This window comes from Muntiacus reevesi, chromosome 4 (assembly GCF_963930625.1).
Source record: "Muntiacus reevesi chromosome 4, mMunRee1.1, whole genome shotgun sequence".
Lineage (NCBI taxonomy): Eukaryota > Metazoa > Chordata > Mammalia > Artiodactyla > Cervidae > Muntiacus > Muntiacus reevesi.
This window is the reverse complement of record NC_089252.1, coordinates 59635373-59651098: the sequence shown is the minus strand read 5'-3', so window position 1 is coordinate 59651098 and position 15726 is coordinate 59635373. Positions and strand designations below refer to the sequence as shown.

General features: G+C 37.4%; 1 protein-coding gene across 1 annotated transcript; it reads left to right on the top strand.

The window, feature by feature from the left end:
- Positions 1 to 8356: 8356 nt before the first annotated feature.
- Positions 8357 to 9280, top strand: LOC136167430 (olfactory receptor 4A47-like). Its single transcript, XM_065935012.1, has one exon. The coding sequence runs from the start codon at positions 8357 to 8359 to the stop codon at positions 9278 to 9280; it is 924 nt and encodes a 307-aa protein (XP_065791084.1).
- The last annotated feature ends 6446 nt before the right edge of the window (positions 9281 to 15726 follow it).

Here is a 15726-nt window from a genome sequence, read left to right as displayed (position 1 = left end):
CTTTGCTCCCTGCATTTTTATGTATGCAAGACCTGCATGCAAGACCTTCCCCATTGCAAGACCTGCATGTAAGACCTTCCCCACTGACAAATCATTGAGTGTGTTTTACACAGTCATAACCTCCATGCTGAACCCATTAATCTACACTCTGAGAAACTCAGAGATGATGGATGCTATGGAGAAACTCTGGAGAAGAAACATCATATCTTGAAGCAAATAAGTTTGACATTCACCATGAAGAGGTTCATATAACTTTAGTGCCCATCTCCTTAGAAACCAAAAGTCTCTTAAAATGGATTGACCTACCCCATTCATTTAAAGCATTTTTATAATTATAACAATTAGCTGTATGATTGGGTTACTAATATGCTTCTCTGGTAAAATATCAGCTCTGTATATTGCATTTTGGTTACTACTTTCCCTAGTAAGGTGTAATATGTATAAGGAGTAAGTTGATAAAAATATATAATAAATACAATGTTTACAATTTCAATGATTTTAATCAATTTATTCATTTATCTGTAAAGTTATTTTCTGAGACTTAGTTTTATTTTTTAGTCATTTAGTCATTTTGTCCTTTTCTTGTCATTTTATTAGTGAAAATGTTTAATTATATACATTGTTCTCTGTATTCAATTTCAGTTGCATTACATGTGAAATTTTCTGTGACACTTTTTAATGTAAAAGGAAAGCATAATAATAATTAATAAAATTTGAAACCACATGAAATGATGCAAGTGAAAAATATCTTCTTTCAAAATAGTTCAAAAGAAGGCAAGGAGAGACTGATAAATTTGAATGTATGAAGAGATTCTGTTCAATAAAAACACCTGCAAGAAAGCAAAAAGGCAAGTTACAAACTGAGTTGATATTCATAGGAAGTGTCCATATACATTTGGAATGATTTGTTCCTTGAAAGCTTAGTAAAATGACCTTTAAAACCAAACCAAACCTCCTATTCATCCTTTTCAGTGTTTCCTAGTTTTCTTCCCCAGAGTAGTCACACATCTGTTTCTTAAGATTATTCAAGTTTTAATTTTTACAAATACAAGCATATTTATCTATGATTTTGTATACAAATGTCTGAAGTAAATATTTACATTTTATTATTAAACACAGTGAGGATCTTTCCATAACAGTCTGTATAGATATAACTCATTCTCAGTTATTCTTAAAATATGTTATTTTCCCTTATAACATTCCTGAATTAGTGTATCCAGTACTTTTCATTTCATTTCTGATCTTTTCCTATGATGTGTAATTCTGCAATAAATATGTAACTTATTGATTATGTATTCTTAGAAATGCTAGTTTCCAGAAGTAGAGATTTTGGGAATCACAGGGAATATGTGTTTAAAATGTTGATATTCATAGTTATTTTCAAAATGATTCATGAGTTTATACCTACATTTCTGCCCACAGTCTGAGAATAGCTCCTGTTTACCTTCTTAACAACCAGTGATCAGTTTGGGGGATATGACAATATGGTTCACTAAAGCATTTATAATTCATTTGTGTACTTTAATTGTCATTCTTTAAATATAATGGCTTTAGGCATCTTTTCACATGTTTAAGTTTTATATCTTTGAGTTATCTATTAATATTTTTGATTATTTTCTTTTTCATACTTACTTCTATAAGCAATTATATACTAAGGAAATAATCTTTTCAAAAAACCATTATCTATGTATTTAATTTTCTGGCCTGTTATTTGATTTTGAATTTCTTTTGCTATACAGAATTCTTTCTCGGCTATGCAGATTTTTTTTGGTTATTTACTTGGTCAGATTTATGAATATTTTATGTGTTTCTTGTTTCAACATTAAAGTTTTGCTCATTTCTCCCTAAACATATTATTATTCCATATTTTTTAAACATTAATATTTTAGCACTTTTGTGGTTTTATATTTTGTATGAAATGTTTTTTTCCATCAGGTATTTATTTTGATACATAAGGAGTTAAATAAGAATTGTATTTTATTGTTTTCTAAATGATTTTTTTTGGTAGCTGCATAATTATCTTTCACCACTGATTTGAAATCCTAACTTTACTGTATTCTAAAATTCCACATTTATGTGGATGCAATTCTGGATTTTATTCTGTTCCACTGATTTCTTCAGTTATATACTATTTAATGCATGGTATAATTGCAATTCATCTATAGAGCATTTTGAAATCCAATAAGCCCAGAGCTTCTTCATTACTCTTCTTTTTCAGAATTATGTCTGTTTTTGCATATATATATATTGTCAAATTAAATTTATAATAAAGGCCCAGTCACAAAAATTATGCTTCAATTTTTGACTTACAAAGAATAGTTTAGGAAAAGTTTATATCTTTAGAGATTTGAGAACTCCTGTCCATGAAGAGGATGGTGTTTTCATTGTATTTTTTATCCTCTTTGTTAGTGTTTTACATATTTTATGTTTTTAAATCCCTTATGGATAGCTGCTATTCTTACTCCCTGACCTCTTAAGTGTTAACTTTAATTATTGCTGAAAGAAAAACCATCTCCTTTAGGAAGTTCATGACTTAAAACTTTGCTGACCATCAATTGATGTGGCTGAAATCATTCTACTGATGGGTCTGGCCTATGACTACTATGCCTCCATTTGTACTACCTCACTATCATGTTTATATAGGTGTGGCCATATATGGGAGTCACCCAGGTTAGAAGATTTATTCATGTAACACCGCGGACCCTCTTTACAGTCTGGCTGCTTTTTTTTTTTTGCCCCAGTACTTTAAAATGTTTAAAGATAATTATCTTTTTAAACTTGTGGCAGGGAAGGAATTTGAGAAGTAACATGCAGAGAACTTTCATCCTGAATCTAGTTTCCATATTCCTACATAATAGAATAGGTGGTTAATCCTAGATCCCAATCATGTTCACTGCAGTATCCAGGTGTGAACTCCCCTTATTCATAATTTGGAAGTGTGGTAGTATAGTGAATTAAATATTTTTTTTCAGATCCTTCATAGAAAGGTTGGAATGAAGACTTATATCACCTATGTGTGATCATATTGCAAGCATCTTATTCCATAATACAATTCATTCAAAGATCTCTGGATTTGGGGGTGGGGGGGGAAGTGTGTTTATGCTCAGTCATGTCTGGCTCTTTGCAGCCCCATGGACTGTGGCTGCTCTGCCCAAGAAATTTCCAGGCAAGAATACTGGAACAAGTTGCCATTTCCTACTCCAGGTAATCTATCTGTCTCAGGGATCAAGTCATCATCTCTTTTGTCTCCTGCATTGGCAGATGGATTCTTTACCACTGCACCACCTGAGGGGTCCAAAAAGTCTTTACACCTGGTAGTTAGATGTGTGCTGTGCTTAGTGGCTCAGTCGAGTCCAACTCTTTGCGATCCCACGGACTGTAGCCCGCTAGGCTCCACTGTCCATGGGATTCTCCACTCCATTTGAGTGGATTACCATGCCCTCCTCCAGGGAAACTTCCCAACTAGGGATAACACCCAGGTCTCCCAAAGTGCAGGCAGATTCTTTACCATCTGAGTCACCAGGGAAGCCTAGTAATTAGATAAGGGGCCATGATTTTCCTGAACCAAATTCTGGTGTTTCAATTCAGGCTTCTGTTCACCAAACCTAGATTACTTTTTATTGTCATCACTGTCACCTTAGTCTACCTGAGCTCTTTTCAAAATACTGTTTATCCTCTGGGTGCCAGAGCCTGTGTGATTTGCATGCGTGCTCTTTTGGGTTGGAGTTTCTGCTTCTTACAGGTATCTTCCAGCTCTCCCCAAAGTAAGCCCCACTGGTCCTCAAAGCCAGGATATTTTGAGGGTCCCTCTTTCTGGTTCAAGATTCTTGGCTGTAGAGCTTGAAGTGAGGCTCAGATCCTGATTTCTTGAGGAGAAACTCTGCAACTGTTATTACCATCCTGTGTGGTTTACCACTCGGGGACATGGTTTTGACTATATTGTGTCTTCACTCTTGCTACTTGTTTGCTGTGGTTCCTTCTTTATATCACATCTTTTGCTGTAGGGGATTATCCTGCTAGTCTTTACATCAGTCTCTTTAGTAATTGTTCTATATTATTATTATGTGTGTGTGCTCAGTCATATCTGACTCTTTGTGACCCCATGGATTATAGCCCACCAGGCTCCTCTGTCCATGGTATTTTCCAGGTAAGAATACTGGAGCAGGTTGCCATTTCCTACTCTAGGGTTCTTCTTGACTCAGGGATAGAACCTGCATCTGTGTTTCCTGCTTTGACAGGTGGATTCTTTTCCACTCTGCCCCTTGAAAAGTGCTCTGTAAATAGTTATAATTTTGGTATTCCCATGGAAGGAAGTGATCTCAGGGTTTTCCTACCCTGCATGTTGACTACTCTCTCCTATATGTCTGTCTTTATGCCAAAGCCACACTGCTATGATTACCATTGTTTTGTCGCATGTTATAGAACCAGGAATAGGAAATCCACCAATCTGTTCTTTTTTCAAGATTGTCCTGCTGGTTTAGATTCCCTTGAGATTTCATATGAATTTTAAATGAAGGTTTCTATTTGTACAAAAAATATTGGGGGATTTATTAGGGATTGCATCGACTCTGTAGATCACTTTAGGTAGCATTGACATCTTAATAATATTAAATAGTCCAGATCACCAGTCCAGAAAATAAATGTTTTCCATTTATTTGTGTCTTCTGTAATATCTTTCAGCAATATTTTGTAGATTTTAGCATACAAACCTTTTCCTACTTTGTTTGTTCTGAGGTAGTTAACTCCTTGACATTGTTGTAAATGGAATTGTTTTCTTGATTTGATCTTTGGATTGTTCATTGATAGTATAGAAACTCAACATTCATTCACAACAAAATGTTCTCAAGAAACGGGATATAGAAAGAGTGTACCTCAGCATAATAAAGGCTGTATAGAACAGCTCCATAGCTTATATTAGTCTCAGCATTGGAAGACTGAAATCTTTCTTGTTAAAAATCAGGAACAACATAAAAGTGCAACCACTTATCACTTAAAGAAAACAAAAACAAATTATTGTGAAAATTTCCCTTTGAAAATTTTTTTTGAGTTTTCTACATATAGATCATATCATCTCTGAAGTGAAGTAATTTTATAACTAATTAAATTTTACTGTCTGTAACAGTGATTCCAATGGTAGCCACTTTCTAGTGTTTGAATCTCAGCTTAAACATCACCTTTTAAAAAATATTTACTTTAATTACATTATCATAGTATTGACAGGGTCACAGGCGGGAAGGCCAGAGGTCCCCAAGGGGCAGGAGGAAATAAACTACAAGTGGCAGACTTTTTTTTTTTTTTTCCCTTCTCTACACAAAATTAAAGACACCTGTTTCTGCCTTGAGCTAACCAATGCGTTTTTCTTATGTTAATGAAACTACATATTTCCTTTGGAATTTGTCTTTCTTCAAAATGGTTCTGCCTAAGACTAACTTTTTTCTTTTCTCAAACCTTGGGCTGATAATGACTCAACAAACTAGTATTCCTGTCAATTGTTTTTTGGCCGGGGGATGACACACCTTGTGCCATCCTATCTCAAATCTCCATATTGTGGGAGAGGAGCCTGCTGAAACTCCCTCAGCCTTGGGGTGTCTCTCTTATCTGATGAGTGCTTTCTATCAGACATAAAACACGTTGCTATAAACCATCAAGGGGGCACTCTTTCTGCCCCCTTCTGATGTCTATGTCAGAAGCTTCCCCTATCTCTATTATATTTTAATAAAACTTTGCTACACAAAAGCTCCAAGTAATCAAGCCTCGTGTCTGACCCCGGATCGAAATTCTCTCCTACAGGGGTCATGAATGCTGGCATAACACTCAGCTCGAAGCAGCAAGCTTTCAGTATATTTTTTTCCTTTTATTTCTGCCATAGTACCATATTTGCTTTCTTATAAGCAGTGAATAAGACAATTCTTGCTTTACTAAATGTTCTCCTTTATTGTTTGACTCATAAGAACATGAGACCCATGCAGGAAGGAATTTTTACATGATTTTCCCCTTGTTTTATTAATTGCTGTGTTCTCAGAGTATAGTTCCTGGCTTTAAATAGGTAACCTAAAAAAAAAAAAAAAAATCAGATAAATAATTAAGTATTACGTCTAAATTTTGGTGAGAAAATTATTATATACTTAACCTAAGTTCAAGGCAAAATAAATTTGGTATTAAATAAAAGGAAATAAAAATTGCTGTTGCAGGCTGGGAAATGTGTGCCTAGTTAGTCTAACTGGAACAAAATGATTGAGCTGATTATTTTTGACTCATAATAACATCATGACAGTTCTAAAACAATTTTTTTTCTCCATGTTACACTTTCAGACCCTAATTATGTGATTTGACCCAATAGTATCTTCACATACAGATGTACTTTTAAAACTTTCTGGAAAATCCCAGTGAATTTAATTAAGAAAGAATCAGTCTTGGACACAGTCCAGCTCCAAAACTCAATGATAAATGTCATTAGAAGGGGCAAAATGTCCAGTGATCTTTGCCCCTTTTGGGGAAAAGAAGTGACATTATTTTAAGAACTGATATAAAATTTTCAAGTGGTCCTTTATTAGGCTGAAAACATTGCATTAAAAAAAGAAAAACAATGCAAATTGTCTGTCAAAATCTCAAGTTGACTAGTCTGTTCTACACCATGATATAATGAGAGGGACTAAACAACTAAATGGTATTTTTATATTTTGAAGTTGGTAGGAATAGAAATTACTAGAGACACATTTTCTTGGGAAAAGATGGATGCTATCTTCCTTCACAACATAGGATTTGTTTATAACTTTAATCAATTGTCCTAACATGGTAAATATTTGTTTTTGTGCATATACATGTGTCTGTGTGTGTGTTCCATGAAATTTCTCTTAAATAATCTATACTGCAATTAAGACAATCTTCTGAATAACCAAAAAACTTCATGAAGAAAGTGGACAGACAGCTGAATGAAATAAAATATATCCTGGAGTAATACTGCATTCTTTTGCCTTTTTTGTCATACTAAATGAATAAAGAATTTGAAGTTTTTATGAGTAACTTAAGAAGTCTTCCTTCAGATTGTGACCAAGACTCCACAAGGTAAGACCAACAGTGAAGAATGGGGACCAGGCTTCACAATTGTCTGACTTTTATTATGTAAGAAATTAAACTCCTTTGAAATAAGCCAAGCTTAGATTTAATTCTGGTTTTGCCATTGAAAAATATGTGATCTTGGATAATTAATTAGATGCTTAAAGTTTTAGTTTTCTCAACTATGAAATGAGGATTATAGTACTTACTGCAGAATTTAAGTGTGACATATTAAACTGTGAGTGTATGATTGGAATTCACTACAGGAGTTTTAAGAAATGAAGTAAGATAATCAGAACAAGATTCAAAAACAATCATACAAGCCACTTTAGGACAGCAAGTTGTTCCTGGAAGGAATAAAAGTGGAAAGACACAGCAGGAAGATTCTGCAGTTGGCCAGGAAGGAAATAAAGCTTGTTATATTTTGAAAGTAGAGACAACAGAATTTGTCAAGTGTGCCAATAAATAAAATTAGAGCAATAAACCAGTGAAGAAAATTCTAAAGTATTTTGCCTGAGCAATTACATGGAAGGTGGGTACCATTTCATGAGACAGGGAACTCCTTTTATATTGTGGAAACTTTAAAATTTATTTTTATTTGTATTAAATTGATATCTAGTTATAGATATAGATATATAGATATAAATATAAATACAGTTGTATGTTGCCTCTAAGTGTTAAAAAATAAGTAGAGAGATAGGGGCTTGACACAAAATTAAAGTGCTTCAGCATTTATTGTGCAGGAAAAGGAGGAATATTCAGGTTAAGGTCCTAAGGATTCTCAGTGTAATTTGAGACAGTTCAGGACAGTGACCTTCAAGTCATAGTTTGATCCACTTATACTGACTAATTAGCTTGATTGATATCAAGTATTGCACCTTTGTGAGGTCATAAATGATGCACACTTTTAAGGAATTTTCTTCTCTTCTCTTGGGCTTTCACTTTTCTTTTAAAACTCAGCTAAAGCTTTCTCTCCTCTGAAACTTCTTTCTTGATTCTGGTTTGATTGATACGTTTTTACACTGAACCTTGGCTTTGTGTGAATACCCTTAAGACGGCTCTTATTACATCGGCATGAAATTGTCTGAATCCTCATTATGTATCATGCCATGGAGAGTAGGGAACTATGCCTCATTCAACTTGGTAATCTGAATATTTATGGCACATTCCATGCAAATACTCCACAATACTCTTTTAATTGAATAGATTAAAAAAGGTTGAGATCCTAGTACATTGTAAGTTTTCCTTTTGTTTCATAGGTGAACTGCTAATATGTGAAGTCAGCTCCTGAACAGACTAAATGGAGCCAAGGAACAATGTAACTTACTTTGTCTTGCTGGGCCTCACACAGAATCCAAAGGAACAGAAAGTCCTTTTTGTTCTGTTCCTGTTCTTCTACATTTTGACGATGGTGGGCAATCTGCTCATTGTCCTGACTATAACTGTCAGTAAGACTCTGAACTCACCAATGTACTTTTTTCTTGCCTGCTTATCGTTTATAGATCTAATTTATTCCTCTTCTATTACCCCTAGATTGATTTCAGACTTGTTCCTTGGGAAAAATACCATATCCTTTGAATCTTGCATGACCCAGCTATTTACAGAACATTTTTTTGGTGGATCCGAGATATCTATTCTGCTGGTGATGGCCTATGACCGCTACGTGGCCATCTGTAAGCCCCTGCATTATTTGGTGATCATGAGGCAGAGGGTGTGTGTTGTGCTGCTGATTGTGTCCTGTTTTGGAGGTTTTCTGCACTCAATTATTCAACTTAGCACCATTTATGGGCTCCCATTCTGTGGCCCCAATGTCATTGATCACTTTATGTGTGACATGCACCCATTATTGAAACTCGTCTGTACTGACACCTATGTCATCGGTGTCTTAGTGTTGGCTAATGGAGGACTGATGTGCATTATTTTATTTCTGCTCTTACTCATCTCCTATGGAGTCATCCTGCACTCTCTGAAGAACCTGAGTAAGGAAGGGAGGAGGAAAGCCCTCCAGACCTGTGGTTCCCACATCACTGTGGTTGTCTGTTTCTTTTTTCCATGCATTTTCATGTATGCAAGACCTGCTAAGACCTTCCCCATTGACAAATCATTGAGCGTGTTTTATACAGTCATAAGCCCCATGTTGAATCCATTAATTTACAGTCTAAGAAATTCTGAGTTGACCAATGCTATGAAGAAACTCTGGAGAAAATTATGTCTTATCAAGTAGCAAATAATTGCATTATTCATAGTGAAGAACATAATGCAGTGTTAGGGCCAGTCTCCTTGGAATGTAAAAGTTTTCATAAATCTGATGCAAACTTTTCATTTCTATAAATGATTTATGATAATTATAACTAAAAACAGAACTACATGTCTGTGTATTAATAATAGTTTATATGTTAAAATGTAACCTTTTAATGTCTGTTTTATTATTGCATCTAGAAAGCTGAAATGCAGTAGGGAATCAAAGATAATATTAGTCAATGAAATTTTTACAGTTGCTCTATTTTTTTTTTACTAATTTTTATTTAATTTCTGATATACTTTCAATACAATCTCATTCTTAGTTTTATTTTAGTGATATTCTTTTATTGTATTTTTTTATTATATAGTTAAAATATTTAATGCTAAACAGATTATCCTTTTTGTTCAATGTTATTTGCATTACATATGACATTTTAGGGTAGTATTTAATTTTAGAAAAATTATTGAATATATGCTAGACATTAGTACATATAAAATATATTTAAGCAAAATTCAGTACTGCAGAATAAACGTTCTAAATCCATCCCAAACCAGAGCCCCTCCCATTTCTTCCAGATGGAGTCACTCAAACAATAATCTTTGCAAAAATAACTGTGTTTGTAACTGTGTTTCCATTTATGAATTTTGAATTTTACTCCTGAGCCTCCTGAAGGGCTTTACATATCTGTTTATATAGACTTAACTCATTCTCTTTCCTCATTCTGCTTAACTGTGGTTTGAAGATACACTGACATTGATGTATTAAATCCTGTTCATGTTTTCCTTGCTCTTTTTCTATGAGAAATAATTATGCAGTGAAATCTTTTTGAAATTTTCTAGGTTTGAGTTCCTTGAAGTGGAACAGTTGAGTCAATTGGTATGTGTATTTAAAAGGCTGATATTTATGGTTATTGACAAAATGCAACTCATGACCAAAATTGATATCACTATCAGTGGAAAATTTTTTTGATCACATTCTGAACAACCAGTGCTTGATAAGCATTTGTAGTATATGAAAGTCTGATTAAGAAATTGCTTCATTTGTGTACTTTGAAATTTTCGTTTTATTGTCATATAGTTGATTTACAATATAGTGATAGTTTCAGGTGTACAGTAAAGTGATTGAGTTATATATACTCATTATGTTTAGATATTTTTCTCATATAGGTTATCACAGAATATTGGGTAGAGGTCCCTGTACTATATAATAGTTCCCTGTGCTGTAGAATAGTCCCTTTGAGAGGGTAACAGGCAAGAAGGCCAGGGGTCTCCAAATGGAAGAAATAGGCTGCAAGTGCCAGACATTTTTATCTCTCAAGCGGCAGGAGGAAACAAACTCCCGGTATTTTTTCCTTCTCTATACAAATTTAAAAGGAGGTTTCTTTTAAAATGTTGCATTGTCATGATACCTGGTTTCACCTGAAGCTAACTATTCTCAAACCTTGAGTTAACCAATACATTTTTTCTTATGGAAATGTTTGTCTTAAGCTATGTTAATGTACCCCAGACTCTGTCTTCAAGTTCCACCAAATGGTTCAGAACCTACTTGACAAACCAGTATGTTATACTCAGATATTGTTCCCCTAATCTATGTAAACGAAACTATTGGTATGGTAATCTGCCCTTCTACAAGATTCAAGTCAATCGTTTTATGGCCTGGGATGAATCCTCTGGTGCCAGGATTATCACAAAGTGCAATTTATGGATGAGGGGCCTGGTGCCATTCTGAGTTTTAAGACATTCCTTTCTTTTCATTAACAGAATGCTAGTGAATATATACAGAGAAGGCAATGGCACCCCACTCCAGTACTCTTGCCTGGAAAATCCCATGGATGGAGGAGCCTGGTGGGCTGCAGTCCATGGGGTCACGAAGAGTCAGACATGACTGAGTGACTTCACTTTCACTTCTTGCCTGGAGAATCCCAGGGATGGGGTCGCACAGAGTCGGACACGACTGAAGTGACTTAGCAGTAGTAGCAGTGACTATTTAATATCCAGCTGAAGACTAGCAGGGGGTACTCTTTCTGCCCCCTTCTGATACCTACATCAGAAGTTTTCTCTATCTCCTTTATACTTTAATAAAACTTTATTACACAAAAGCTCTGAGCGATCCAGCCTCCTCTCTGGCCCTGGATTGAATTCGTCTCCTCTGGATGCCAAGAATCCCAGCGTCTTATCCTTCAGCAACAACCTTTCATCTTAGGGGCTCATCCAGGATCCTTCTGGACAGTGTAAGGATGCTTGGCGCTCTAGTTCTTTGTTCTCCTAGCAAACACATCTTCTGCTACACTTTACTAACTCTATGGTGTGCTTGTGTGAATGAATGAAACACCCTGCATGAAGCAAGTGAGGAGTCCTGCTCTGCGGTTCCACGGTGACCTCATACGGCTTATGGCAGAAACCTGTTGGGGGTTTATACCGACCTGCCAAGAGGCAGCCAACGTCTCCTATGGGAACCAACAAGAAACTGGCAAAGCATGTGGACCGAACTCTCCTTTCTTGATCAAACTTTTCTGTCTCTTTGACCGTTTCATAACTCCTTGGGAATTAGAAGTACTAACCTAATCTATCAGATCATAGGCTTTCAAGGGGCTTGTGATCTATGTTGCTACTGTGTACTGTGGTCTAGGTCCCAAACTTGGATTGGTAGTCAGGAAGCGCCTAGCCTCACTAGGAATCAAAAGTTCAGAAGCTAGATGGAGCTCTAATTCCAAGAGCATCTCTGAGGTTAAAGGTTACTCAGATTGGAACTGCAATGCCCCCCCCCCCCCCCCCCCCCGCTTTGGTAACATTGGCCCTTAGTGAACCAGAGGAGGCTCTTACACTGGTGTGGTGACGCTTGGAAGGAGCATCTCAGTTTTAAGTTCGTACAGGTCTTATTGTGGTCAGGAATAAACTCAGGGTCGTGCATAGGCGCTCAGGTGACGAATGTTTCCCCCAGCGGTCTTAGCTTGGGAGGCATTCCGGAAGGTTACTCTGATTGCACTCCAGATGGCATCAGAGGCAAGCAAGGTTTTAATGGTGAAGAGCTGGACGTCAGTCAGGGATGCCGTGAAATCTACCCCTGGTGCATCCCCACCACATCTCTGTGGTAGACCCAGGAGGGATGAGTGTGACGCCTGTATCAGTAAGGGACAGACTAAGTCCGACCAGGAAGGAAAAGCTTTTGGTGTAAAGGCTGTCTACACCCCCATCTAAAGCAGGGAGGGAAGCCTCCGGTAGAAAAAATGGCGCTGGTCACTTTTTTTCTCTCTTACAGATGGGAGCTAATAATTCCAACCTCATTCCTTTGAACTGTATCCTGAGAAACTGGGATAGATTTGATCCCCAGGGCTTAAAGAAGACACAGCTGGTCTTCCTATGTGATACTGCATGGCTGCGGTACCCACTGGGGGATGGCGAACGATGGACAGTTGGAGGGCCTCTTAAGTATAATACTGTTTTACAATTAGACCAAGGAAGATGGGATCAGAGTCATTTTGTCAGATGTATTCTTGAAGGACTCAGGCAGGCATGTTCTAAGCCTTTAGACTATGGCAAACAGGTGGACATAGAACAGGAGGAGAAGAAAGCCCCTGATAAATTCCTAGACAGACTGAGAGAAGCCCTTCGCAGATTCACTGAGATTGATCCTGAAAGTGAAGATAGAAAAGTGATCTTAAAAATAGATTTCTCACCGTAAGTTATCAAAACGGGTTTATGGTCCAAATCAGTCTGTAGATAATCTGTTACAACTGGCTCAGACAGTCTATTATGGTAGGGAATATGAGGAAAAGAAAGAAAGGCAGAAAAAGACAAAGGAACAGGTAGAATCCTTCGCAATGGCTATGAAAACCATTCTTAGCCTGAGGAAAATGCCCAGAGGGACCCAGGTGAAAAGGGATGGGCTTGCTATTGCTGTGGAAAGGAGGGGCATCTCAAGCGGGATTGCCCTCAGGCATCTAAGCCGCTCCTGGCTCCATGTCCGGTCTGCAGAGGACCACACTGGAGGAGAGACTGTCCCCAGAGGCGCAGGTTTCAGGGGTCAGACTCTCAAGACAATCAGGACTGAAGGTGCCTGGGGGTCCCCACACAAACTCCTGTCCTAATTACACCTGAGGAACCCCGGGTATTGATAACGGTGGGAGGCCAATCCGTCAATTTCCTTTTAGATACTGAGGCAACTTACTCTGTGATTACAGAAGCCCCTAGCCCACTTTCTTCCCCATCCACTTCCATAATGGGACTGTCTAGATGAGCCAAAAGGTATTATTTCAGTTATTCCTTATCTTACAACTGGGATTCTGTGCTATTTTCACACGAGTTTCTGATCATGCCAGAATCACCCTCACCCGTTTCGGGGAGGGATATACTGACCAAGGTCCATGCCTCTATTTTCATGAATATGGAACACTCCCTTTCTCTCCCTTTAGTTGAACAAAATGTAAATCCTAAAGTATGGGCTGATGGAAAATCTGTAGGTCAAGCACAAAATGCTATTCCTGTAGTTGTCGAGCTCAAAGACCCACACTTATTTCCACATAAGACAGTATCCACTGAAACCTAAGGTTAAGGAAGTGTTAAAACTCATCACTGAAAATTTAAAGGAGCAGGGACTATTAGTTCCCTGTAACAGTCCATGCAACACTCCTATTTGGGGTATAAAGAAATCAAATGGTAAATGGAGACTAGTTCAAGATTTATGAATAATAAATGAGGCTGTAATTACTTTACACCCCATGATGCCTAATCTTTATACTCTATTGTCTGAAATTCCTGAACGAGCCAAATATTTTTCAGTAATTTATTTAAAAGATGCCTTCTATTCAATGCCTTTGGCAGAGGAAAGTCAATTTCTATTTGCCTTTGAAGACCCTACTCAGCCAACTTCTCAGTTAACCTGGACAATTTTGCCCCAGGGATTTCATGACAGTCCTCACTTATTTGGACAAAGTTTGTCATGGGATCTACAAAACTTTAATAGCTCTGAAGCGGTAGTGTTACAATATGTAGATGATATTTTGCTCTGTGCTGAGACAGAGGAAGCTTGTTCACAAGCCTCAGAAGATTTCTTAAACTTTCTGGCAGGCTGCGGTTACAAGGCATCAAAAGAAAATGCTCAGCTTTGTCAAAAATCTGTTAGATATCTGGGCCTAATAATATCAGAAGGGACTAGGGCCATAGGCCCTGAGAGAATTAAACCTATACTAAATCATCCCCTACCTATGCCTTTAAGACAATTGATATGGTTTTTGGGAATCACAGGCTACTGTCCTATTTGGATTCTGGGTTATGGGGAACTTGTCCAGCCTTTATATAACCTTATAGCTGAAACCCAGCAGGCCCAAACTGACAAACTGGTTTGGCCTCCAGATACTCAAAAGGCTTTTAAGGTTCTTCAGACTGCTCTCCTGCAAGCTCCCGCTTTGAGCTTGCTAACAGGGTCAGAATTTAATTTGTTTGTCACTGAAAGAAAAGGTATGGCCTTGGGAGTTTTGACACAACCCCGGGGGCCTCACCAGCAACCTATTGCTTATCTAAGCAAAGAATTAGATGTAATTTCACGTGGGTGGCCCCACTGCCTAAGAGAAATTGGGGCAGCGGCTTTATTAGCACCTGAAGCTTTAAAAATAATTAATGGACGAAACCTTACTGTACTGACTCCTCATGATGTGAGCGGAATCTTAAATTCTAAGGTTAATATTTGGATGACAGACAGCAGACTTCTTAAATATCAGTCATTGTTGTTAGAAGGACTAAACTTAAAGTTTGTGGAAATTTAAATCCTGCCACTTTCCTTCCTGAGAAGGAAAATGAAACACCCGGCCACGATTGTCCCCGATTTCTAACTTTAAACTATGCAGCTCGGGAAGATCTAATGGATACCCCATTAGACAATCCTGACATGGAAATATTTACAGATGGCAGTTCTTTTGTTCGGGATGGAAAGCGTAAAGCAGGTTATGCTGTGGTGACGGCTGAACAGGTTTTAGAAGCAAAATCTCTCCCCCAGGAAACCAGTGCCCAGTTAGCGGAGCTTGTGGCTCTGACCCGAGCTCTAGAGTTAAGCAAAGGGCAGCGAGTAAATGTCTACACTGATTCTAAGTATGCTTATTTGACTTTGCATGCTCATGCTGCAGTATGGAAAGAAAGACAGTTTCAAACAGCAACAGGGGAACCTATTAAGCATTTCAGAGAGATTGAGAGACTTTTAGCTGCTATCTATTGTCCTAAAGAAGTAGCGGTTATGCATTGCAAAGGGCACAGCAGGGATGGGAGTAAAATAGCCACAGGTAACCAGTCAGCTGAATCTCAAGCCAGAAAAGCTGCACTTTATGAAATCCTTTCACTACAGATGCCTTTTATCTGAACGGGTCCTGTGGAACAGGAAAAGCCACAATATACTGAGGAAGAATTAGAAAGGAATGTCTTAAAACTCAGAATGGTGCC

Coding starts and splice junctions, on each gene's coding strand:
- LOC136167430 (XM_065935012.1), top strand. CDS start 8,357: ATGGAGCCAAGGAACAATGTAACTTACTTTGTCTTGCTGGGCCTCACA.